Below are 23,698 nucleotides of genomic sequence, written 5' to 3' on the forward strand. Positions count from 1 at the left end.
GCCCTTTGCACATTTTCATGGGGTTTAGTACTAAATACACCATGGGTATGAGTTGCCCCTCGCTGACGCTGGGGCAGATCCTTCCTGCACTGACTGTAGTGGAGTTACTCCTGATTTATCCGTGTCTGAGTTCAGAAATGGACCCAAGTCCTTTGTCTGCAAAGATTCCCATTGCAGAGATTCCCATGGACATCACCAGGCCTTGGATCTGGCCTTTGGACCATCTGGCTGAGACTGGGACATGCAAAGCCAGTGCAAAGAGGCCCCGAAGTGAATGTGAATTGTATTTACACTCACTTTAAAGCTTTTCTGATGCTGCCAGAGCAATGTAAATAGGCCCCAACCTGTGGGCATGTCGGCCCTTGGAGCTGGAGGGTTGATTCCTGGTTGGAAGAGAAATACACTAGCTCTCATGGAATGTGTGAGAAATACTCTCACTAGTGCTAAAAATAGAGTGTAGCCGTGGCAGCACAAGGGGTGGGAGGAGCTAGTGATCCAGAGTACCAGCCTGGGGTCTCAGACAGGTACATACTCAGGGCGCTAGCTGGTTGTGCCACCATGGTCACGTCCAGTTTTTAGCATGCTAGCTCAGTCAGCGCTGGCATGAGTGTGTCTCCTCCAGCAGGGAATCACGCCCCCCAGTGCCAGGGGCAGACGTAGCCTCTATCTTGCCGTCTGTCTCTGATCTGCATTTCGTCTTGCAGCCGACGGAAAGGTGGAGCTGAAACACTTTATGGAGAGCGTGATGGGCACCCGGCAGCCTTCCCAGTGTGAAAGTAAGTCAGGGCTACTGCAACCCAAGCAGCTAAGGACGAGCAGGTGGACAAAGCTGCATGTCAATGGAACAATCACGGCACCTGTCAGCATGACATTCCACACGTGTGTGCTTTATGATTGGCCAGAAATGTTGCCTCAGTCCTGAGTCCCATGTGCCTGGTGGCACAAAGATTCACTGACGCTGGGATTTTCAAAGGGACCTAAAGGAGTTAGGGTTCAACCTGGGAGTCGATGGGCATTGGCATTGGATGAAAATCCAGGCCTGAATGGCAGCCTCCCTGGAGAAGCCATTATCCTCTGGGCACTTGTTGGGAACTGAGGACATTCAGCACATTGAGGGATGTGCTCCTAAGACAGCCCAGAACCAATACCCCTGCATGGTTCCATCTTTGGGAAGAGTCATTTAAAGGCACAGCCGAGCCCAGCCCCTGAGGGCCGTACTCCATTATTACTCTCTTCTTACTCTGGCAAACCTCCCCAATGATTAAATCTTCCCCACCTATCCTAGGGGATACGGTGGATCTCCAGAACCTGGACTGCATCCTGGACAGCATGGGGGTCCATTTAACCAATGAGGAGCTGCAGGAGGTGCTGACACATGCTACTGTTGATGGTTGGTCTTTTGAAACTCACTCTGTGTTCTTTGCGGGGGTCACCCTGAAATCAGCGTAATTGACGGTGAAGATTTGAAATCCTGGTTGTGCGTTGTGCTTGCCAAAAGCCAGTGGTGTGGTGTGTGCACAACAGGCAACAGGGACAATACGTCTGCTTAAAATAAATCCTGGGCCCAGATTCTGCTCCCGCTTACGCTAGGGTAAAGCTGAGTCATGCTGCTGCCACCAGAGGACCGACTGACTGATTCCCAGTGACCAGGGCCGGCTCCAGGCACAGCGAAGGAAGCCTGTGCTTGGGGCGGCCAATGGAAAAGGGCAGCATGTCCTGGTCTGCAGTGGCGGGTCCCTCAGTCCTTCTCAGAGGGAAGGACCCGCCGCCAAATTGCTGCTGCCGAATTAAGTGGCGCGGTAGAGCTGCCGCCGATCACGGCTTTATCTTTCTTTTTTTTTCTTTTTTTCTTTTTTTTTTGCTTCACCGCTTGGGGTGGCAAAAAGGCTGGAGTTGGCCCTGCAAGTGACCATAGTGTCAATGAGACTCTGGCTAATCCGCTGGAGAGGGGATTGTGATCTGACCCTTTTAAATGTCAGCCCCTCCCTTTCCCGATCCTAGAACTCTGACCCCTTTCAAGGGTTCCATCCGTTTTTCCTTTAGAAAGAAGAAAGTTCTTAGTCCCTTGCTAAGTGAAAGTGTCTCCATCCCATGCTAACCAACCTGACTACAGCAACTGGGTCAATTCCCATCAGTCTCTGTGTACTTCAGTGTGTGTTGCTTCCTTTGACTCCGAGCTTTATCTTGCAGCCAATGGGAAGGTGAATTTGGGCGAATTTATGAAGGGGGTGAAGACTATCCAGAAATTGCCCCTAGGTGAGGGTAAGTGAGACTCCTATAATACAGGTGGATAGATGGGACTGCACTGAATGAGGCAGGAGACACATGGTGGGGGAAGTGCTGTGTGATCAGGTAATTAAAGGCTGTCTCCTAATGAAGCTACATAAGGGGGCAGAGTTAAGGTTACTTAAGCGACCTCAACTGCTGCCTTTCCTCACTCTAGAGTATCTGACTTAGGAACCTTAGGCTTTGATCTTGCAAATATGCACAGGCTCCGACTCACTAGCGTGAAGTCTCAATGAAGTCACAGGGGTGAAGTTAAGCACAAGCTTTAGTGTTTGTGGGATTGGGGGCTTACTCGTGTACCTTTAACTGAAGTTTCTGAATGTAGCAATAGTAATCCATGTGGTACATTAGTGAGCTCTCCACGATACAAACCTAAGAGAAACCGTGCTCACAGATAACTGCTTATCTGAAATGTAGGGGCTGTGCTGTGTGAAACCGGAGTCAGTTAACTGTCTTGGACAAATTAGCCAGAAGGGCAGGATTTTTAATGGGTGGAGTCTTTCCACTTCAGGTTTTTTCTTGATCATGTTGGGAGTTCTTGCTTTATTCAATGCCCAACTTGAATAGCATATGATAAGTTTTCTTTGGAGTTGCAAAGAGGCCAAACGATTTCAATGCCAGCCTAAAGGGCATCAGAGAGACACGACCATGTTGTCGAACATAATGAATAACCAGCTCCAAAAGCCAAATTCCCTGCTGGAGCTCCCTTAGACTTCAACGGAATTGCACCACCAGCTCATAGTCTTTTAAGAGTTCAGTGTCACTTACCATGTAGCACAGACAGGAAGGATGGTTTAATGGCTAAAAGACAGATCTAGAAGCCAAGACACCAGGCCTATACTCCCCACCTCTGCTACAAACTTTGAGCCAATCGCCTAATGATGTGTGACCTTGAACAAATCACTTAAATGCACCATGCCTCAGTTTCCCTTCCCAGGGCGAGTGTGAGATTTATTTGACAAAAGTGTGTGAAGGGCTTTGAGATCCTCACGTAGCAGCTGCTAGAGAGAGACAAAATATTATTGATATTATTTCCATATCATCAAATCTCTCGCATGTCCTGGCTGCCCGAAGGGGAAGAGTGCCTAGCTCAGTTGTGCGGGATGACTGTTAAATGTACAAGTCATGAACCAATGCAGTGTTATTTCCTCTCTGTTCCCAGAGGACAAAGTGGATGTGAGGAACCTGGACTCCGTGCTGGCCAACATGGGGATCCATTTAACCCCAGAGGAGCTGCAGGAGGCACTCAAGCACTGCCCCATTGACAGTGAGCATGTCCACTCCCACTCTGGCTCCATTTGTATTGTCAGAGCCCTGTTGTGTGGGGCGAGGCCTCCTGCTGCCATCGTGGTGGTGGGCAGAGGCGATGGGGGTGGCTGCTCCTTCCTAGAACTGCCTGGGCATGTCAAAGGTGCTAACTCCACCCTTGCCTCACCTGACTTCCCCCTTACACCATCAGGCTGCTCTCTCTTGCAGCCAGCTCTTATGGCCTCTACTGCGTAGCTGGGAACAACCACAGCATTGAGGTTCTCAGGCCATGGCCTTTGCCCCTCAAGCTATTCCCCCCATACATCGCCTGTGCAGGAGGCTGCAGTGGGGCTGGGCCATAGAGCCAGGCCTCCATGTGGCCATTTCCTGTGTGCCCAGAGGTTCCAGGGTAGCTGGAAGCTGTGTGATATGGGGATGCTATAATGCAGGAGGAACAAAACCCCAAATCCCAGGCCTTATTTGCTCAGCTGCTTCCCTGCCCATGGCCGTGTCCGGCCCTTGCCTCTGAGTGGTGCTTTCCCTTGCAGGAGATGGGGCAGTCGGCCTGGGCGCATTTATGAAGAGCGTGATGAGAACGCGGAGACCCTCCCAGGCTGAGAGTAAGTGAGAACAGATGTGCTCTCTCAGCACTCAAGGTTGATGTGTCCCCACCCTGGCAGTTGGCAAGTGGTGTCAACGCGGTTAAAGTAGTAGGAGGCGGGACTTGCATATGCTCTGCCCAAACCAACCCTGAGGTCCTCACTCCATTATGACACTTTCCTGATCCAGTCAAGCTGCCCCGTTGGCTAAAGTGTACGTCTTTCCCATGTGTCCTAGGGGATAAAGTGGATCTCCAGAACCTGGATGACATCCTGGGTAGCGTGGGGGTCCATTTAGCCAATGAGGAGCTGCAAGAGGCGCTGAAACATGTGACCGTTGATGGTTTGTATTTCAAATCTTACTCTGTGTTCCCTAGCAGGGGGCTTGAAATCAACAGAAATGATGGTGAGCGTTGGAAACCCTGCATTCCTCAGTTTTTCCACATAGAATGGAGGAAGTTCTAAGTAAATTATGGCAATTTATCTCCTTTCGATGCTAATCAACCTGAATTTTAGCTAATCAACCTGCCCCTCAACCTTTGTGTTCTTTAGCGTCCTGTGACTCTGAGCTGTGCTTTACCTTGCAGCCGACGGGAAGGTGAATTTGGGCGAATTTATGGAGGCGGTGAGGATTGTCCAGAAATTGCTCCCAGGGGAAGGTGAGTGACCATCTAATAATCCAGAGAGAGGTTAGGACAGTGACCTGAATGAGGCTGGTGTCCTCTGGGAAAAAATAGGGTGTCATCATGTAGTTAAAAACCACCTTTTCATGAATCCGCACAAGGGGCAGAGTTAAGATTACACCAGAGCCCTTAATGCTGGCCCTTCCTCACTCTTGAGAGCCTGACTTTGTAACCTTAGGCCCTGATCTTGCAAACATGCACTGGTTTTGCTTTTCGCACATGAAGTCTCCTTGAAGTAAAGTTAAGCACATAAGTACCGTTTGTAGTGCTGGGGGTCATAATAGCATTCATTTACCAGAGGATTTTGTACATAGTAGTAGTAATACTTGTGATATGGGTGAATCATAGATTCTTAGGGTTGGAAGGGACCTTCGGAGATCATCTAGTCCACCCCTCTGCTCAAAGCAGGACCAATCCCCAAATGGCCCCCTCAAGGATTGAACTCACAACCCTGGGTTTAGCAGGCCAATGCGTGATATGCTAGTGAACTGTTGAGGATACAAAGCACAGAGGGATTGTGCTTATCGATAGCTCCTTGTCTAGGACAGATTACTATTACTATTATATTATGATTCATATATTGCCAAATCTCTCTCTCATCCTGGCTGCACGTAGGAGAGTACTGCAGAGTTCAGTTGGTTAAACATTCAAGTACTGAACAAAGCACAGATTCCAATATTTTCTCTCTGTTTGCAGAGGACAAAGTGGCTGTGGGGAACCTGGACTCCATCCTGGCCAACATGGGGATCCATTTAACCCCGGAGGAGCTGCAGGAGGTGCTCAAGCACTGCCCCGTTGACAGTGAGCATGTCCACTCCCACCCTGGCTCCGTTTGTGTTGTCAGAGCCCCGTTGTGTGGGGCGAGGCCTCCTGCTGCCAACGTAGTGGTGGGCAGAGGCATGGGGGGAGTCTGCTCCCTCCTAGTGCTGCCCAGGCTTGTCAAAGGTGCTGACCCCACCCTCACCTCACCTCGTCCGCTCTTCCTCTTTAGATCAAAAGGCGGCTCTCGCTTACAACCCGCTTTTTTGGCCTCAAGGGGGCAGCTGGGAACAGCTAGAGTGTGAAGATTCCCAGGCCATGCTCCTTCCCCTCCAGCGATTTCCCCCTACCCCCTCTCTACAGGAGGCTGCAGTGGGGCAGGACCATCGAGCCAGAACCCCATGTGGCTATTTCCTCTGTGCACAGGGATTCCCAGGTAGCTGGAAGCTGCCTTTGCACCCCAGAGGTGGCTATAAATCAGGCCCCACTCGCTCAGATTTGTGGCCTTTGTCTCTCAGTGTTGCCTTCCCTTACAGCAGATGGCAAAGTCAGCCTGAGTGCTTTTGTGAAGAGCATGATGAGTACGCGGAGACCCTCCCAGGCGCAGAGTAAGTGAGTACAGATGCTCTCTCTACACATTCATTATTGGTGTGTCCCTCCCCGGACAGTAGGAGACAGGTGTAGATGAGGGTTAAAGCAGGGGGACCTTGCACATTCTCTGCATAAGCCAAACCCTGAGGTCCTTACTCTGTTATTACTCTCACCTCACTCAGGCAAAGCTCCCCAGGGTCTAAATTATAGATCATTCTTTCCCATGTAACCTAGGAGACAATGTTAATATCCAGAACCTGGACTATATCCTGGACAGCATGGAGGTCCATTTAACCAATGAAGAGCTACAGGAGGTGCTGAAACATGTGACCGTTGATGGTGAGTATTGGAAACCTCACTGTTTTTGGTGGGGGCCTTGAAATCAGCAGAATTGATCTGGAACCTTGGAAATCCAGAAGACAGTGGTGAGATGGGTGAACAATAGAGACAAGGGAAAAATCAATCCTAGCCCCAGTGTCTTCTCCCACTTACACTGGCGTAAATCTGGCATAACCCCACTGACGCCAGTGACCTGATTGGCTGATGCCCATTTACACAAAGGCCAATGTTCCCCATGCTCGCAGTGTGAAGGGGGCATAAAGTCAGATTGAATTATATGTGAACTTCGACTAAAGTAATGTGAAATGACCGTCACGTAAATGAGACTCTGCTCCAATGGAGTTAATCTGGATTTACATCACTGGATACGGGAGCAGGATCCTGCCCTTTAAATGTCGTGCCCCACCTGTTCCCAATCTCAACACGGTGACTCCTTTCCAGGAGTCCATCCCGTTTCTGTTTTGAATGAAGATAGTTCAAAGCAACTTCCGTGGAAGTATGTCTTCCAGTGCTACCTTACCTGAACTGTGGCAGTGAGCTCAATGCCGCTCTGCCTCTTTGTTGTGTGGGGCGAGGCCTCCTGCTGCCAACGTGGTGGTGGGTGGAGGTGATGGGGGTGGCTGCTCCTTCCTAGAACTTGCCTGGGCTTGTCAAAGGTGCTAACTCCACCCTTGCTTCACCTGACTTTCCCCTTAGACCATCAGGCTGCTCTCTCTTGCAGCCAGCTCTTATGGCCTCAGCTGGGTATTTGGGAACAACCACAGCATTGAGGTTCTCAGGCCGTGGCCTTTGCCCCTCCAGCTATTCCCTCCATACACCCTCTGTGTAGGAGGTTGCAGTAGGGCAGTGACATAAAGCCATTGTCCCACATGGCCATTTCCTCTGTGGACAGAGGTTCCCTGATGGCTGGAAGTTGCCTTTGTCGCACCGAAGCGGTCTAAAGCAGGAGGAACAGAGCCCAGAATCCGAGGCTCAGCTGCTTCCCTGCCCATGGCCGTGTTTGGCCCTTGTCTCTGAGTGGTGCTTTCCCCCCAGCGATTTCCCCCTACCCCCTTTCTACAGGAGGCTGCAGTGGGGCAGGACCATCGAGCCAGAACCCCATGTGGGGAAGGAGTTGGAATGAGGCGGGGGAAAGACGAAAAGAGGCAGGCTAGGGGCGGGGTCTCATGGAAGGGGTGGGTTAGGGGTGGGGCCGGGGGCAGAGGGGACATCAAGCCCCCAGGGAAAAGAGGGGAAATTGGCCCCTATGGTCACTACGCTGACAGGAGAGCTCTCTCCCATTGACTTAAAGCGTCGTCATAAAAGTGCTCCAGCTGCACAGCTGTGCCGACACAACGTTTTAAGGGTAGACCTGTCCTCAGTCACCCAGCGTGCACGTTAAAAGCCCTCGGTATTGAATGTGACTCTGCTCCCACTGGCTTCCCTGGGCACTGCATTAGGCCATTGCTGAGCGCTTTGCGTTTCAAAACCCCACCCTCCAAGGTCCGGCCACGATTTTCAAAACTGCCAGCCCAAAGGTGGGCAGCTGGGCCCAGATTTTCAAGAGTGCCCAGTGCCCACGAGTGGGCCACGGTTTCCAGTGAGCCCTGCTCCTGTCTGAGCCTCTGAAGGGAGTGGCCTGATTTCCAGAAGTGCTCAGCACTCACCCACATCCCTGGAATTGAACAGGAGAAGGTAGTGATTTGGCTCTTTTTTAAAAAATTAGGCTGTTGATTTAGGTTCCTCCATATGGCTCAGCTCCTCAAAGCTACGTATGCCCAGAACTCCCACTGAAGTCAATGGGAGTTAGACACCTACATTTTACCTTTGAGGATCTGGACCTTTGGGCTCCCTTCAAGCCCCCTCTTGTGAAAATATTGGCCCCAGTTTTAATGATTTTGCACTTAAGAAAGCTCTCCGAATTCATCTTGAATGAATGCAGTCCTGGGGGGTGGGCCCCTGACTCTACACATGGGAGGGTGAGCACCTCATGTCAGTCAGGCTTGTAGGATCCCCAGACTGCCGACTTCTGCACAGCTCCAGCATGCTTGGAGTCATACATTTCAAACAGAACTTGACTTACCCTTGGTGGAAAAGATGCTGCTATTGCATGTCTTACACAGCTCCACTGAGAATGCAGGGAACGGGATCCTGGAAAAAAGCAGCAAGCACCAGGGTTACGGGGTTTAAGGGAATGATCCAGCAAATCCGACACGCAAGAGTAGTGCCTCCGGAAGTCAGTGGGGCTACTCGTGTGACTAGAGACTGCAGAACTGCACTCAACATTTGTTACCACCAGCTGTTTTTAAGAGAGAGAGTCTGCCACTAAACAGGAGCAGGCAGTTTCCACTGAGGTGCTGGCGATGTCGAAACTCTTATTAAAACACGAGAACCAGCTGAGCCTGGCAGGGTTTTGATTCCCAGTGGCATTAACAGTTTTACAGCCATACAGGAGAGGCAGAATGACCCACGCTCAGGGTGCTTGCCTGGCACTCAGAAGACCTGGCGTCAATTCCCTACTCGGCCCCAGACTCCTGATCAGATCTTGGACAAGGCACTTAGGGCCAGATTTTTAAAGGCAGTCAGTCATCTAAAGAAGTAGATAGGCACCTAGTAACTGTTTTGTAAAAATTGAAAATCCCACGAGGCCCCGGTGCGCATCTGTAGGCCCCTAAATGCCTTTTAAAAAAAAAATCTGCCTCAGTTTCCCTATCTCTAAAATGAGGATAATAGCACTGCCCTGTCTCTCTAATGTTGTGAGGATAAATACCACAAAGATGGTGAGGTGCTCCAATAATCACTTTGGATCAACACACCTGAACAAGAACCTCACTTCCCAGTATACCCAAAGGGTCAAGCTCACCCATGAACAGAGGGCTTGCGCCATATAAGCCCTAGCTGGAGGTCTTTCGTGGGACTGAAATGGCACTTATACTGGCTCTCTTCTCTGCCTGGGGTGAATTTCACCAGTGCCTTCAGCACCATCAGCAAAAGCCAAAAGGATCCTTCACTTAATATATTGCACTTCATTATTCAAAAGTGGCAAACCACCAGCTCTCGTGGGTGTGAATTCTGCTCTGTGTCTACATGCACACTGGCGTAACTGAGAGCAGAATTTGGCCCAAGATGAGTGGGTTGGGTGCTGGGCTGCAGTTACACTGGTGTTACACCATTTTAACTCTGTTGGGCCAGATCCATTGAGGTTGATGGAGCTATACTGGTTGATGGAATCTGGCTCCAGTAGAGATTTCTGATTTGCACTAGTGTCTGTGAGAGGAAGATTTGGCCCCTGTGGCCTTAATTGAGATTTTTTACATCTCAAAGAGGTGACATCAAAAGGTCTAAGGGGCTCTGCTATTTCAAATTATGAGTAAGATTCGGAATGGTTGTCCTAGCTACAGGAAAGCAAACAGTAAAACCTCTAATCCTTCTATCTACTTTAAGGGGACAGAGTTGATCCTCATCACCTGGACTCCATCCTGGCCCACATGGGGATCTACTTAACCCATGAGGAATTGCAGGGGGCGCTGAAATTAGTAACAGTGGATGGTGAGTCTTTCAGGTCTCCCTGTGCTCCATGGTAGTGTTCGTGTCGGTGCCAGAAAACTGGGCGAATGCCTGAGCCACATTTTCCCTTACAGCGGATGGGAAGGTGAATTTGAGCCAGTTCATGCGAGGAGTGAGTGCTGCCCAGCCAATGACCCAAGGACCTGGTAAGCGAGAGTCTCGGAGGAGTTGCCGTGTTAGTGTGTATCAGTAAAAACAATGAGGAGTCCTTGTGGCAACTTAGACTAACACATTTATTTGGGCATAAGCTTTTGTGGGCTATAACCCACTTCATTAGATGCACGGAGTAGAAAATACAGTAGGCAGGTATAAATACATAGCACATGAAAAGATGGGACTTGCCTTACTGAGTGGCGGGTCACTGCTAACAAGACCAATTCAATCAGAGTGGATGTGGCCCATTTCCAACAGTAGACATGAAGGGTTGACTATCAACAGAGGAGAAATTACTTTTTGTAGTGACCCAGCCACTCCCAGTCTTTATTCAGGCCTAATTTGATGGCGTCAAGTTTGCAAATTAATTCCAGTTCTGCAGTTTCTCATTGAAGTCTGTTTTTGAAGGTTTTGTTGATGGATGGCCACCTTTAAGTCTGTTATTGAGTGTCTGGGGAGATTGAAGTGTTCTCCTACCGGTTTTTGAATGTTACTGTTCTTGATGTCTGATTTGTGTCCATTTATTTTTTTGCATAGAGACTGTCCAATTTGTCCAATGTACATGACAGAAGGGCATTGCTGGCACATGATGGCATATATCACATTGGTAGATGTGCAGGTGAACAAGCCCCTGATGGTGTGGCTGATGTAGTTAGGTCCTAAGATTCTGTCCCTTGAATACATATGCGGACAGATTTAGTAATGCAGTTTGTTGCAGAGATTGTTTCCTGAGTTAGTGTTTCTGTGGTGTGGTGTGTAGTTACTGGTGAGTATGTGATTGGTTGGGGGGCTGTCTGTAAGCGAGGACTGACCTATCTCCCAAGAACTGTGAGAGTGAGGGATCGTCCTTCAGGATAGGTTGTGGATCCTTGATGATGCGCTGGAGAGGTTTTAGCTGAGAGCTGTAGGTAACGGCTACTGGTGTTCTGTTACTCTCTTTGTTGGGCCTGTCCTGGAGTAGGTGACTTCTTGGTACCCTTCTGACTCTGTCTGTGCTAAGCACCCTGGTCACTGTTCCGTTGCTCTCCGGCAGTTCTCCATAGTGATGTGCTGAGAGATGGTAACGTGTGGGTAGAGATTGGTGTCTCTTGAATGGCTTCTGCTGTCTGTCTCTCAGGCAGGCTGTAAAACAGGCAAAAAGCCTTTCTGGTCACAAGTGTTGCTGGGGGTTACTGATTGTCTGGGCACATGGTGTGGTGAGGTCATAATCACATAGTCTAATGCCCATGGCTGAGCAGGGTTGGGAGCTGGTGAGTTGAATGAAGCTTGTGGCAATTTCCACTTCCTGGGCATCCCGAAGTTGATTGTGCTTCATTAACCATTGTTTAATCTTTTTTACTCTCTCTCTCTTGCACAACAATGGGGACTTAGGACACGAGTCAGTCAGGGTGGGGCAGTACCGAGGCCATATTTCAGGTGTGTCAGGGCAGGTTTAGATGCTTGGCAGAAGCCCCAGTGAGATCAGTATCTCATGGGGGGGTAAGTCAAGGCTCTGGAGAGCTCAGAGTACCTCAAGCCCAGGGCTGCTTAAACTTGGAGGAGTGTCATGATTCTGGATGCAAGTCACAGAGCTGATGGCCCCGATCCATGAGTGAGGTAGCTGGGAAAGAACAGGGAAACTAGCTCTTAGTCCCCCACTCCTTAGCTAGCCCCCTTGCCCGTAAAATCTGAGCACCTCCAAGGCATTAATATATCTTCCCTCATGACCCCCACCTGTGAGGGAGGAGAGTGCCATTATTCCCATTGTACAGATGGGGAAATGGAGGCACAAAGCAGCTAAGTGCTTGCATAGCAGCGCATCACTCAGGGGTTCCTTCCTGAGTCTGTGGAGTGGCCTTCCTCTTGCCACCCTCCTCCTTAAAGCTCTGGAATCAAAGGAGGTTTAAAGTAGGAGGAAGGAGAAGAGCCTCTGACCCTCTCTGCATGTTTGTCTTACATCCCAGAGAAATCTCAGACGACCTTTGGCCCGATCTCTGAAACCAATATGACACTGAAATCCCTGCCAAAGAAGATGATGTTGAAACCCCTGCCAAAGAAGACCAGCGGGTGAGTGTGGAGGTGTCTGGGCTGCCATCGCCATGGATTGCTAGGTCCTCTGAGCAGGATCCCTGCCTTCACTCCTGCCAGTAAAATACCCAGCACGCTTGGTGCCGTAATCAGCATTAATTACCCTTTTTTCCAGCTGAAGGAGCTGGCTCTGATGGACTCTCCCGTGCCCCCCTGTGGCTGTAATACCGTGTGTGTGTGACTGAGTTTCTGTCTTTCTTTTTTCTTGTTTTTATAGAAAATATAAACACATAACAAAACAAAACATATATAAATACACGCACCAGATAGAAATAACCTCTCAGGAACAAAATTCAACCTTCATTATTTGGAAAACCTGGCGGGGGGTGGGGGAACCCTGGACTCATACAGGTCATGCAGGGCATCAGTTAGTAAAGTGACTAATTAGATAAATGAGAACATAACTTATGAGTAACAGGAACTAATATATACTCAACTGCAAAAGTATGCAATCATTTCATGTGTGACCAGACAGCCTCATACTTTTCCCAAGTGTTTCTATTAGACAGAGTCATTTTTTCCATTAATGCCGCAGGAGGGAGGTCACTAAGCCAGGCAGTAAATAAAGGAGGAATTGCAGATTTCCATTTCTCAAAATTAACTCTTTTGGCCACTAAACTAGTGACTGCAATCCACTTCTTGGTCTTACTGGGAACAGCAACTCCTTCATCACCCCTCAGATACACAGGCTTGGAGAAGGAAAGGGCGCACACAGCGGTTTTGAGAGACCACTGAATATGGCGTTCCAGAACATGTGCATTTCTGGACAGGTATAGAAGATGTGCAAAAGGTTGGCGCGTGGCTGTTTGCATATCCAGTATTCGCTGTGCATTGCCTTAAACGCATGTTCTGGAGTCCAGTTGTGCCTGTTTAATATCTTGTTCCGGAAGAATCACAAGGATAAAGAACTTGAAGTATCTTGCGCGTTAATACACATAGCCTTTATTCTCACAATGGAAACCTGGGAGGATACGTTTGTTTTCCCATTTTCCTTTTAGATTGAGAGGGTACCGCAAAGCATTAAGCCGTCTAAGTAATTCCTACAAAATGACTTTTGTTTCCATATTTCTTAAGATCCTCTTCTAGAGGTGAAAGAGTTGAAAAGGACCAATCGTCCCCTATCCTGGCATGAATCCTTGAGCATAACTGCTGAAAGAAGGACCTGTGAGGCAGTAATACCGGATATTTGTTACATGTATAATCGAAGGAGGCCAGTCTATCATCTTGTGCTATAGCTTTAATTTTTGTTAAGACAATTTGGATGGAAAAAGGATTAAGCATGGAGCTGGCCATGATCCTGATGCACGGGTTATCCCATAGTGATACAAGAAGAGAATTAGTAAGCTTGGATACTGTGATCATCTTAGTGCATTGCAGGATGCTCCACATAGATGCAAAGATTGGACTTTTCCCTAAGGGTGTGATAGCCTCTTAAGGTATATAAAAGAAGAGAGGGAACCAAATGGCATAGCTAAGCTTTTTTCTATCTCAAACCCACCCGGGTGTGTATGCAGAACAACTGGAGGGGAACCACCTTAAAACAGGATGCATTTGGAATGCTAAATAATATAAATACAGATCTGGCAACCTCATATCTCCAGTTGCCCAGTATTTTTAAGAGTCTTGTGTGGCAAGTGAGGCTGGTTTTTATCTCATATAAATTACACGATAAGCCTATCTATTTGAGCAAAGAGTGAGGGAGAGAGCTTGAAAGGCAACAGGCTAATGATATACAATCAATATTGGGCAGATATTCATTCTGGCTATTTCTGTTTTCCCCAGTAAGGCTATAGGGAGGAGACGCCACCTCTCTACATCCTTGGACAGTTGTTTTTATATGTAGTCCATATTTATAGAAACAATTTGGGGAAGATTAGGACAAAACACCTAAATAAGTTATTTCCTTGCATATTGGAAATGGAAAATGCTGAGACTGAGAAGGATCTGGTCTTTTTGATACATTCGTTGCTTGTGATTTATTCCAGTTGATGCAAAAACCAGAGCTCACCAGAAATGTAAGCTACACTCTCTAATGATGAGATTAATGAGGATGGATTCTTCAATAGTACAGAAATGTCATCAGCATATAAACTGACCTTGTATTCTTTTCTGTTTATAGTCACACCTTCAGTGACTGCAGACACATGTACCTTGCCAGCGGCTTAAGAGAGAGATTAAAAAGGAGAGATAAGACGGGACAGCCATGTTGTGTCCCTCTTTCTAGCTGAAATATGGGAGAAATAATTCCATTCGTTGACAGTACAGCAAGGGGAGAGTTGAATTACACACTCAGCCAATTCAGGAATATTGATCCAAATCTGATTTTTTTTGTTTTTTTTAGGACAGCCATCAGATGAGGCCATTCAACCCTATCAAAGGCCTTCTCTGCATCTAGAGATAGGGCTATGGAGGAACATCTAACAGCTGAGCTTGCTGGATCAAGTGAGCAATTTTTCTCGTATTCTCAGCAGCCAGTCTTCCTTTCACAAAACTATCCTGATCTGTGTGTGTAACTGATGGCATGCAGCTGCTACAATTTTTGCAATCTGTGTAGAATAGAGATATAGGACGGAAGTTGACACTGTTGTGACCATCCTTGTTCTTCTTTAATATGAAAGTAATTAAAGCAGGTCTCGTGTTATGAAACATGGTTCTCCTTTGGAATGTTTCAGTGAAGACCTTTGAAAGAACAGAAGAGAGCTGATTTCAGAATGTTTTGTAGAAATCTGCTGGAAAGGCAGCCATCCATCCCAGGGGCCTTGCTGGAGTTCATGTTTTTTGTAGCCTGTTCAGTTTCTGGTGTTGAGAAAGCTTTGTCCATAAACAACACTTGTTCTGAAGTTAGGGTATTAAAAGGCAGGTCTTCAGTTAAATGATCCAATTGATTAGAGTCAGGTTGGTTGACTGATTTATATATAGCTTGATAAAGTTGCTTACATTGATTATTTATATCTGTTGGTTCCAGGATTGCCCTCCCGTCTTCTCGTAATAAGGAAGAAATATTGTTGTTGGCTAGTACCATCTTAAATCTTCTGGCAAGCAGCTTACCTGCATTATCTCCCCATTTGTAATAGCTTTGTTTTACCCTGTTGAGTGTAAATTTGAACTTGGCAGGATAAGCGTTCATTATATTTGGCATTGATAATGTAGGAGGTTTTCATTATTTGGGTCCGTCTTGTGTGTTTTCTCCAACTCAGCTATTTCCTTGGCCGAAAAGTCTCGTAACTTGAGTCCTTCCCTTTTCTTCTGGGAGGCCTACCTTATGCACTCACCCCCTATAGCAGCTTTCAGAGCTTCCCAAAAGATGTGTCTGAGGTAACTGAGTGCTTATTTTCTTGTATAAAGTGAGAGACGACAGAATCAGCTGTGCAATTAAATTTTGCATCTTTTAGTAGTAGCAGTGCGTTCAGCTTCCAGCGAAGACTTTAACGAGGTGTAACCAGCATCTATGATAAGTATAATTGGAGCCTGACCTGAAATTATCAATAGTGCTTCCAGGCATGATGGAATCAGTTCTGAAGACACAAGAAAAATCCAATTCTAGAGTGAGAAGAATGTACTGCAGATAAATAGGTATATTCATGCTCCTTGGAGTGTCTTAGTCTCCAGACACCTTTTAAATCAAGTTCATTAATTAGTAGTGAGGGTTGCCCTATTGTGCTTTGAGTGCTGGGTCTCATGTAATTGGATTTGTCCAGACATCTGTCTAGCACAGTATTCCAATTGCCTCCCAGTATTACAGGAGTGTCTTTTTTTTATTAGAAAGAATGTCTGCAATGTCTTTGAAAAATTCAGAATTACCTCCACTTGGATTGCAAATGCTTCCTAGAATAAACTTTTTTGAGTTGGAACATCTTCAGGAAGAACATTTCTTTCTTCAGGATCAAACCAAGACTGTATACATTGAAAAGTTAGTACTTTTATGAATGAAGATGAATGTGCCGCTGCTCTTAGAATTCAGTGATGAATGATACTCAAGACCTACCCACATCTTCTTGACTCTATCCGCATCTATTTCTGCTAGATGAGTTTCCTGCAACAAAGCTACCTGGCACTTTTTTGATCCAAGATGTCACATGATTCTAATTGTTTTAGAAAGTTGATTAAGTTCCGTCATATTCCAGGTGCACATTCATGGCAAAATTTAAAAGATATATTAAGATATAAAACCTGATTCTAAAGATACGTATTTCCCCATTGATATTGTAAAACCACATCTCTAGGATATGGTTTATATTTATACGTATTAGACACTAGTTAGTTTTAAATTAATTTATGCCTTCAGTTGAGCCTCTAAATGTGTAAGGTGTACAAAAAGATCTGTAGTTAACTGTCATGTGTCTTACAAATATACTTTGAGATAGAAAACAACAAAAAGTAAGACTTAGAACAAGCCAGAATGGGCAAGGTCATATCCTGATGGCTTCAGTTCTATCTCTCCTCCCCTCTCTATATTATCTAATAATATCCTACACATCTCTAAATGCATATTTTAAGTCAAATCTTACTCTGTAAATATCATTGGGTATTCTAAGAACATGTATAATATATTCCTACCTACAGAAGTTTTGATGTATAGTTACATGTGTGTGTGTACACACACGCGCGTGCGCACACGTAACTATATATATACACACACGCGCACACATGTAACTATATATATAGATATATATAGATATATATATAGATATATATACACACACACACGCGTGTAACTATACACACACACACAGACTCATATGAAAATTTACAATTGTTTTGGTAAATCAAGGACAAATTAGTACAAAATCTAAATACAGAAAATACAACATAAAGTTTCATATTCATAGTATTTCATATGCCCTGCACAAATTGAATAACTAATGCAGGGGTTGGCAACCTTTCAGAAGTGCTGTGCCGAATTTTCATTTATTCACTCTAATTTAAGGTTTCACATGCCGGTAATACATTTTAACGTTTTTAAAAGGTCTCTTTCTATAAGTCTATAATATATAACTAAACTATTGTTATATGTAAAGTAAATAAGACTTTTGAAATGTTTAAGATGCTTCATTTAAAATTAAATTAAAATGCAGAGTCCCCCGGACTGGTGGCCAGGACCCGGGCAATGTGAGTGCCACTGAAAATCAGCTCACGTGCCACCGTCTGCACCCGTGCCATAGGTTGCCTACCCTGAACTAGTGCTATTTAAGGTTAGATTATAGTCTGTTTTCTGTGTCAGGAATATTGACTGTTCCACAAGGGAACAGTCCTCTCAGGCAAAGCTAGTGAAGAGAGTCAGTCTAGCAGTGCAAGCTGTGATGATTAGTGCAGATAATACTTCAGGCAGTAGATGGTGCTATATCCCCCAGCTTAGTGTTAAACGGTTACTCTGTGCATTGCGTTGCTATGCATTTGTTATGGCTCAGTTTTAAAGGCGATGAACTGAAGAATTCAGCCTACCTGGTTATTTGCTGGGAATTGGAAGTTTGGGTAAGTGACTTATCATGTCTACAGGGATACCTAGAAAAACAAACTGATTTTTAAACTTGTTGAAGTTTGCTTTGTACTGGTTTAAAAAGACCCATTCTGCTCTTTTTTGGTCAAATCTGATCTCAGTCTTTGAAGCGTCTGCCAAGCTTCAGAAGGGGGTTGGCAAAATCCCGCAGTGCATGCTGAATCCCTGGGGAAGGTGAATGGGTACTTGATGCTGTATCTGACGTTGGTCCCTGTGACGAACTGGGAAAGTTCTTAATGTTTTCTCTGAATACTGTGTTGGTGCCTCAGTGTCCCCATGGCAGTTCTTAAGTATCTGGCAGAGCAAAGGGCCAGTGCACCTAAATGCCTGACACTCTGTCTCCTAGCAACTGATGGCCTGGGCCCCTCCTCTGCAAAGGTGCCAGCTGAAGGTGTTGGAGACAAAGGGATCAGGTGACCTCCTGGCCCGGGAAAGGGGCTGAGGAGAGAGGAGGGGCTGGGAGTGGTGGTTAGTCTGGAGCTGGCTGGGGTCAAGGGTGGAGGGCAGACCTGCGGGTCTGGCTCACTGCCCCCCAGAATGGACCCGGCCGAGGGGTCCGGTTCACTGTATCTACAAGCTCTGTTTTAGACCCTGTTCCTGTCATCGAATAAACCTCTGTTTTACTGGCTGGCTGAGAGTCACGTCTGACTGCAAAGTGGGGGTGCAGGACCCGGTGGCTTCCCCAGGACCCCGCTGGGGTGGACTCGCTGTGGAAAGCGCACGGAGGGGCAGAGGATGCTGAATGCTCCAAGGAGAGACCCAGGAGGTGAAGCCGTGTGAGCTTCTTGCCCTGAACAAGTCTGCTCCAAGGGAGAGGAGGCTCCCCAAAGTCCTGACTGGCTTGGTGGGGAGCAGTTCCAGAGCATCGCCCGGTGACTCCGTGACAACTGGTGGCAGCGGTGGGATGTACTGCACCCCGTGAATGGCGCTGCTTGCAGTAAGTGACTGGGGAGCAGTAAAACAAAGGAGGGATAATGAGGACCAGGCATGCTGAAGGCTCAGAGTGGGACGGTTTCAGGGGGCGGTTAACCTCTGGGAGTGTGTGACCAGCGAGAAGGACTGTTGGAGTAACAGGGTCCCCCTGAGGACTGCAGCCAGCAGTCTCAGGGGCGGAGGAGCTTGCCGCTCGACCCTGGGAGAGAGAAGGATTTTTGCAGTAGCAGGGTTCCCCGGGGGATTGCAGGAGCAGTCCCAGGGGCGGAGGAGTCTGCAGCTCGACCCTGGCAAAGAGGTGGTGATCACGAGAAGGGCTGGCACACCAGGGGTTCTTCCTGGAAACCATGGGGGAGCCAAGAGCACACAGGCCTGTGAGTCCAGAGCCACTTGGGAACGGTGAAGTGATGGCCTATCACCATCTCCTTGAGAAGGACATTGTGATCCTGTGCACAAAGAGAGGGTTACGCATGGGGAAATTCACCAAGGCACAGTTAATCGTGCAGTTGGAGGAAAAGGACCGCTCTGAGGAGCAGATTCCTGGCCCAGATGGGGCTACAAGAGGATCTGAGAGCAGCTGGAGCATCAGCCAGGCATCCCCGGGAGTCTGGTCCCCAATCAGACGAGGGTCTTCACGATTGGGTTCCCTATCAGGAGATTGGAGACGGATGGGATGGGAGCAGAGCCCGAGAGAGCAAGAGGACCGTGAGAGAGAGCAAGAGCCCGAGGAAAAGCTGCAGGAGAAGCAGCAGCAGCGTGGACTGGTGATGGTGGATCAGAGAGACATAGGGGGCTGCCCAGGGGTTAGTGGGGAAACACGCCTGCGGGGGCGAGACCCTGGGACAGAGAGAACTGTGGTGGTGCAGCCCCAGATGCTGAGGGACTGTGGGACCTGGGTGAAGTTCCCTGGGGTGAAGCCCCTCGCCCTGCCTATGGCCCAGATCCCTGTGCAGACCCAGGAGGGGTTGGGCTGGCTGGTCGTTGGGGTTCTCCAGGATATCTGCTGGGAGGCCCTGTTGGGGGGTGACTGTCTCCCCATGGGACAGGATCCAGGCCCCGCTCCTGTAACGGCTGAGGGTTTGAATTCAAATCCAGGGAACCAATTGGCTAGGATGGAAATGGTCAGTGAAAATGCAAATGACCTGGCTGGCAGGGGGGAGGGGCTGCTGGGCTCAGGATACCTGCCTACCTATAACCAGCCCCCTGGGGCTGAATGGGAGGGAGAGATGCTCCCTGCCCCCCTGCACACCGGAGTGGGGGCTCACGCTGGCTCTGATGCTGTGACCAGAGCAAAGAGCTCGCTGCCTGGCCCCACTGGGACAGCAAGGGCAGTGCTGAGCACGGGGGCAGCTGAGATCCCAGCTGAGTGGGGGGACACCCGGGCAGGGCAGGTCAGCTGCCAAACAGGTTTGCCTGGTCCAGACGCGCTGCTGGGAAGTGATTACACAGCAGGGAGGGAGCTACCAGGGACAGGGCTCAGGGGGGCTGCGACCCCAGGCCCAGCCAGCGAAGGGGAGCAGGTCCCACTCCCTGCCCCAGCCGCTGAATCCCAGACCGAGCTGCAGAGGGATCCCTCCTTGGAGAAGCTGAGGGAACTTGCTGGCCACAGCACTGCAAACCCCCTTGGGGAAGGCTGCCGGGACAGAGTCCTGCAGGAGAAGGGATTCCTGTACCGGGAATGGGCTCCCAAAGGGGAAGTAGAACTGGGGGAAATCGGAAGGCAGCTGGTGGTGCCCCAGGAATCCACAGGGTTCTTCCCGTTCAAGCTGCTGGATGGGAGGAGAGTGAGGGGACCCCTGGACCCGGAAAGGAAGGATTGGGAGGAGAAGGGGGAAGACCCCCTGGGGGATCTCTTCCCTGAGGTGGGAGCCAATCTCCCCATCAGGTGTTCCCCATTCAGAGTCACTGGGAAAGCAGCCCAGAACTTGGAGAGAGAGGTCAAGGACCTGCTGGCTTTAGATGGGATCCAGCCATTTTACAGCCCATGGGCCTCACCCGTGGGGCTGATCCCCAAGGGAGACAGGATGATCTGGTTTTATGGGGGCTATCAGAAGCTTAAAGCCATCACAGTGTCCAATGCCGACCCCATGCCTAGGCCTGGGGAGATTCTAGACAAGCAGAGGGCGATGGAGAACTTGGCCCTGGCAGACACTGATAACGTGTGCATCTTTAGCCAGACCTGGGAGGAACAGGTGTCCCAGGTAAAGAGGGGGCTGGGCTGCCTCAAGGAGGTGGGACTGACCTTAAAAGCTGGAAAGTGTAAGGGGGGACGGCAAAGGTGTTGTGTCTGGGCCACAAAGTGGGAAGCAGCTGCCCAAGCCCAAAGCTGGCCAAGGCCAAGAGGGGGGCTCTTAAGTGCTGGGAGAAGACCCCATCCCAGTTTGAACCCCAGAGGTATTGGGGTAGCAAAAGGGTTCAAGCCGCATAAACCTTCCTACATGCGGCCTGCAAGTGCCATCAAGCACACCCGACCTAAGGGAGGGCGTGAGACTGGACTGTCCTGGTGTAACTCACACCAAGGAATGGGAGAGATGCTGGGGCATCCATGGGAACGTTGGTGGGTTCGAACTTCCCCAGGTCACTGGCTGGAGTGACCTCGCTCAGTTCGGTCTCGAAGGGGGGAGAGATGTGACGAACTGGGAAAGTTCTTAATGTTTTCTCTGAATACTGTGTTGGTGCCTCAGTGTCCCCATGGCAGTTCTTAAGTATCTGGCAGAGCAAAGGGCCAGTGCACCTAAATGCCTGACACTCTGTCTCCTAGCAACTGATGGCCTGGGCCCCTCCTCTGCAAAGGTGCCAGCTGAAGGTGTTGGAGACAAAGGGATCAGGTGACCTCCTGGCCCGGGAAAGGGGCTGAGGAGAGAGGAGGGGCTGGGAGTGGTGGTTAGTCTGGAGCTGGCTGGGGTCAAGGGTGGAGGGCAGACCTGCGGGTCTGGCTCACTGCCCCCCAGAATGGACCCGGCCGAGGGGTCCGGTTCACTGTATCTACAAGCTCTGTTTTAGACCCTGTTCCTGTCATCGAATAAACCTCTGTTTTACTGGCTGGCTGAGAGTCACGTCTGACTGCAAAGTGGGGGTGCAGGACCCGGTGGCTTCCCCAGGACCCCGCTGGGGTGGACTCGCTGTGGAAAGCGCACGGAGGGGCAGAGGATGCTGAATGCTCCAAGGAGAGACCCAGGAGGTGAAGCCGTGTGAGCTTCTTGCCCTGAACAAGTCTGCTCCAAGGGAGAGGAGGCTCCCCAAAGTCCTGACTGGCTTGGTGGGGAGCAGTTCCAGAGCATCGCCCGGTGACTCCGTGACAGTCCCCCTCAGGATTTGCTCTATGCCATTGAATGCAGCCCTCTTTTTGTTAAAGAAGTCAGGGAAAAGAGATTTTTTGGCCTTTGTACATAAGGTTGTCGGCTTTTCTAGCAGCATTCATTGACATTAGTTTATCATTGAACTTCAGCGGCTTGATGATGATGGGCTTGGGCTTGTCGGATTCCCACCGTCTAGTACCAGGCGTTCGATGAGCCCTTTCAACATCTAATGGGGGAAGCTGAGGGTGGACTTTAAATATGCCAGGGATCAGCTTCTGAAGAAAGCTGATAATATCCACCTTCTCCATACCCTCAGCAATGCCCAAGAGGTGAAGTTTGTTTCTTCAAATTCTCTTTCCTAAGTCATCCTGGTTTTCTTCCAGTTTGTCTAGTCTGAGCTTTGAGGAGGCCGTTTCTTCCTTAATTTCACTGCTTTCAAGGGCAGCCTTTGGCAGCCAATTTTCCAAGTGAGCCATTTTGGGATTTTGCATCACACACATCTTTAGAGAGGCCACAGCTAACTCTGGAGATTGAATCCAGGTGACCAGTGAGGAATTCTTTCAGTGTCGCGATATCCTGGACTAGGTTCTGCTGTGGCCTTCTAATCCCCCTTCAGCTGCTTGGGTGATGCAGGCTGAGATCTTTTACTGCTTCTCATTTATTCATTGGGATTCATATTCAGCAGTCTGAAGTTTATCCAAGTTTAATTTAACCTTTTATGGCAGAAACTTATTGCCAGTCTGCTAGGAAAGTAATGATTAGAGACGAATTGATGTGAGGAGGTCCGGGACTAAGCCAGCATCTTCCTCACAGATATCACGTGATCCTGGAATTTCATTCTTTCTAATGCTATAACTTGGCAAAAGCTGGGGCTCCCAAAATCAGCTACCTCACCACTGATGCTTTCTCCCCACTGCTTTCCAGGGGAGGAGGGGGAGCAGGCTCACTGGGTGGGAGCCCAGCAGCGGCAGAGTTAAAAGGTTAATGGCTTGGCTTTTCCCTGGTGCTGAGCACCCACATCTCCTGTGGAAGTCAGTGAGAACTGTGGGACACTCAGACATTTGCAGAGCTCAGCCCGTAAATGCCAAAGTCTTTATGCAGCCCTGAGGAAGTTATGGGGATTGGATAAGAGGGCAGAATTGGACCCTAGAAGTGTCTCCTGAGTGACCCCACAGTATTTCAGTAGTGTTTACATCTATGTACAACTGATGTGAGAGCAGAATCAAATAATAAACTCTTCTCTGTTAAATTAGTCAATAGGGTTGCACCAGTGTAGCTGAGAGAGGCGTTTGGCCCCCTGCATCACATCCTGCCCTGAATCTATGCGCTCACCTGCTGTTCCATCAACAGGAGCTGCACATCTGCAGAGGAGTGTTGGTGTGCATCTTTTAATTGCCCTTCTTTCTTCTTGAATGTTGAACAGCAGGGAGTTATCTGGCCTCCTCCTAGACAGGAATAAGTGCAAAGCAGCAAAGAACCTGACCAAGGACCAGTTAGAAGGTAACGATGCCCCAGTTATCTGTCTTTCACCTTGAAAGGCAGGTTGACAAAAAGACTGTTCAAGGTTTATTCTTTAGCTTGTTAGATCTTTATTATTTCTACTGCAGTAGCAACTGCGGGGACATCCCCCACCTGAGGTCGGGGCCCCTTTTGCTGGGCATTGTACAGACCCAATCCCTGCCCCAAACACCTTACAAT

General features: G+C 48.7%; 1 protein-coding gene across 1 annotated transcript in view; it reads left to right on the forward strand.

Annotated features, from left to right (window-relative positions):
• EFCAB3 (EF-hand calcium binding domain 3) overlaps nt 1-23,698 on the forward strand; it is a 73,541-nt gene that overhangs the window by 35,966 nt on the left and 13,877 nt on the right. The window contains exons 20-32 of the mRNA XM_050935362.1: nt 705-776; nt 1,286-1,390; nt 2,191-2,262; nt 3,449-3,553; nt 4,083-4,154; nt 4,372-4,476; nt 4,721-4,792; nt 5,513-5,617; nt 6,112-6,183; nt 6,401-6,505; nt 9,929-10,033; nt 12,148-12,250; nt 23,424-23,500. Of these exons, the coding sequence (XP_050791319.1) occupies nt 705-776; nt 1,286-1,390; nt 2,191-2,262; nt 3,449-3,553; nt 4,083-4,154; nt 4,372-4,476; nt 4,721-4,792; nt 5,513-5,617; nt 6,112-6,183; nt 6,401-6,505; nt 9,929-10,033; nt 12,148-12,250; nt 23,424-23,500 (1,170 nt within the window). The remainder of the gene's footprint in view (nt 1-704; nt 777-1,285; nt 1,391-2,190; nt 2,263-3,448; nt 3,554-4,082; nt 4,155-4,371; nt 4,477-4,720; nt 4,793-5,512; nt 5,618-6,111; nt 6,184-6,400; nt 6,506-9,928; nt 10,034-12,147; nt 12,251-23,423; nt 23,501-23,698) is intronic.

This window comes from Gopherus flavomarginatus, chromosome 25 (genome assembly GCF_025201925.1).
Source record: "Gopherus flavomarginatus isolate rGopFla2 chromosome 25, rGopFla2.mat.asm, whole genome shotgun sequence".
Lineage (NCBI taxonomy): Eukaryota > Metazoa > Chordata > Testudines > Testudinidae > Gopherus > Gopherus flavomarginatus.